Source organism: Chrysemys picta, chromosome 13 (assembly GCF_011386835.1).
Source record: "Chrysemys picta bellii isolate R12L10 chromosome 13, ASM1138683v2, whole genome shotgun sequence".
In the NCBI taxonomy this organism is placed as follows: Eukaryota; Metazoa; Chordata; order Testudines; family Emydidae; genus Chrysemys; species Chrysemys picta.
Window position 1 is genome coordinate 15140115 of NC_088803.1, and position 2004 is coordinate 15142118.

The 2004-nt window shown below is 54.6% G+C and overlaps 1 protein-coding gene across 1 annotated transcript; it reads left to right on the plus strand.

Annotated features, from left to right (window-relative positions):
• Positions 1 to 856: 856 nt before the first annotated feature.
• LOC101934740 (olfactory receptor 11H6-like) lies at positions 857 to 1789 on the plus strand. The gene has a single exon (XM_042854977.2). It carries the CDS (start codon positions 857 to 859, stop codon positions 1787 to 1789), a length of 933 nt encoding a protein of 310 aa, XP_042710911.2.
• The last annotated feature ends 215 nt before the right edge of the window (positions 1790 to 2004 follow it).

Consider the following 2004-nt stretch of genomic DNA (forward strand, 5'->3'; position numbering starts at 1 on the left):
TTTATCCAAACTCAAGGTAAGGAATTTTAAAAAGTTACCTAAAGATGCAGCACTAGCGCAGTCAATTTCATTTCAACGTTAAAGCAGGGGTGAAAGTAATACTAAATTCTTACCCATACAGGGATCGACTCCAGCCCCCGGAAGGGGTGAGGCCTAAGGCAGAAGGGGCAGGGCCTAAGGTGCCTGGGGCTCTGGCGGCAATTTAAAAGGATCGGGGGCTCTGGCCACGGCTGTGGTAGCGGCCATGCTGGCTAGGAGCCAGCCCCGGGTCAGCTGCTCCTTTTGCCCCCCGTCAGTGGCTGGTGGGGGCAAAAGGGGCAATGACATTAAAGCGCTGCCACAGTGCTTTAATGTGGGCTGCATACAGGGCAGTACCGGCCCACTTTCACCCCTGCCTTGAAGAGTAGGGAGGAGGGAACTTGAAATCAGCTTCCTGTGCTTCTCTGAGTATCCTCTGTTGTTTTGACAAGCATAGAGGTGTTTGTGGTCCTAGACTGGTCCAGAGGAGCTGATCCAGCTATGAAAGGAGGAGCAAGAGTTTGTTTCCCAGGCAGAACAGCTAGCTGAAAGCCAGAATCCATGATCTTTATCTGGTGCTGAGGGTTTCCAAAGGCAGAATAAATGCAGCTTGAGCATCAGATCCCAAGCAGAGTTTGAAATGTGATATGTATGAGAGATATACTGACAGTGACTCTGTGTGTGTGTGTGTGTGTGTGTGTGTGTGTGTGTGTGTGTGTGTGTGTGTGTGTGTGTGTGTGTGTCTGCTATTCCCTACTACTCTAATGACTCCTCCCCTCCCAGAGTTCTGGGTAGAACCTTGGTGTCCTGTTGATCGTTTCAGCTGCGGGGCCCCCTGATGAATATGACCAACAATACCATCCTGGTGACCAAGTTCATCCTGCTGGGTTTCCCCTCCCTGGGCTGGCTGAGCCACACCATCCTCTGTGCCCTTCTGTCCTTGGCCTATGCCGGGACACTGGCAGGAAACCTGTGCATTGTGTGGGCTGTGCTGAGGGATCCCCACCTCCAACGCCTACCGATGTACATCCTGCTGGGGAACTTCGCCTGGCTGGAGACCTATTACATCACAACCATGGTGCCACGGATGCTCTCTGACCTGGTGTCCCCTGGCATCCCCATCTCCTTCCTGGCCTGCTTTGTGCAGTTCTACTTCTTCTTTTCCCTGGGGGCCACCGAGTGCCTCTTCCTCTCAGCCATGGCTTTGGATAGATCCCTGGCCATCTGCCACCCCCTGCGCTACTCCGTCCTCATGTCCCGCCAGCTCTGCTGGGCCCTGGTGGCCTCCTGCTGGCTCTGTGGCTTTCTATGGTTTGTAGTGCCCATCATCCTCATCTCTCAGCTCTCCTTCTGTGGTTCCAACACCCTGGATCATTTTGTCTGTGACCCGGCCCCATGGCTGGCTGCCTCCTGTACCTCAGCTCCCCGGACTGAACAGGCTTGCTATGCCCTGAGCTCCCTCATCATCTTTGCCACAGTCCTCTTCATCCTGGCCTCCTACGGGCTAGTCATCAGGGCTGTGCTGAGGCTGCCAGCTGGGGCCAGGCGGCTCAAGGCCTTCTCCACCTGCACGTCTCACTTGGCTGTCGTGGGCCTGTTTTATGGTTCTGTCATGGTCAACTACGTCAACCCGGCAGCCTCGGGAAGCAGCGGGAAAGTGGTGACTCTCTTCTACACAGTGTGGACCCCACTGTTCAATCCACTGATCTACAGCTTGAGAAACAAGGAGATGAAGGAGGCTCTGAGGAGGACACTGCTCAGGGAGCTGTAGGGGGTTCTGCTCTGGCCCCAGCTTGCAGGGACTGGCTGGTCAGGGGGATGAGCAATGGAATATAAGGCCTTTTTCTTCTGGGGGTGCAGGCTCCAATAGAGCAGGGGGAACACACACAGCCTTTTTCATGACCTCTAGGGGCTAATCATAGTATAAAATGCCTGTATGATGATACAGCCAGAACAAGAGGGGGGCAGGGGGAGGTGTGGGGGCAT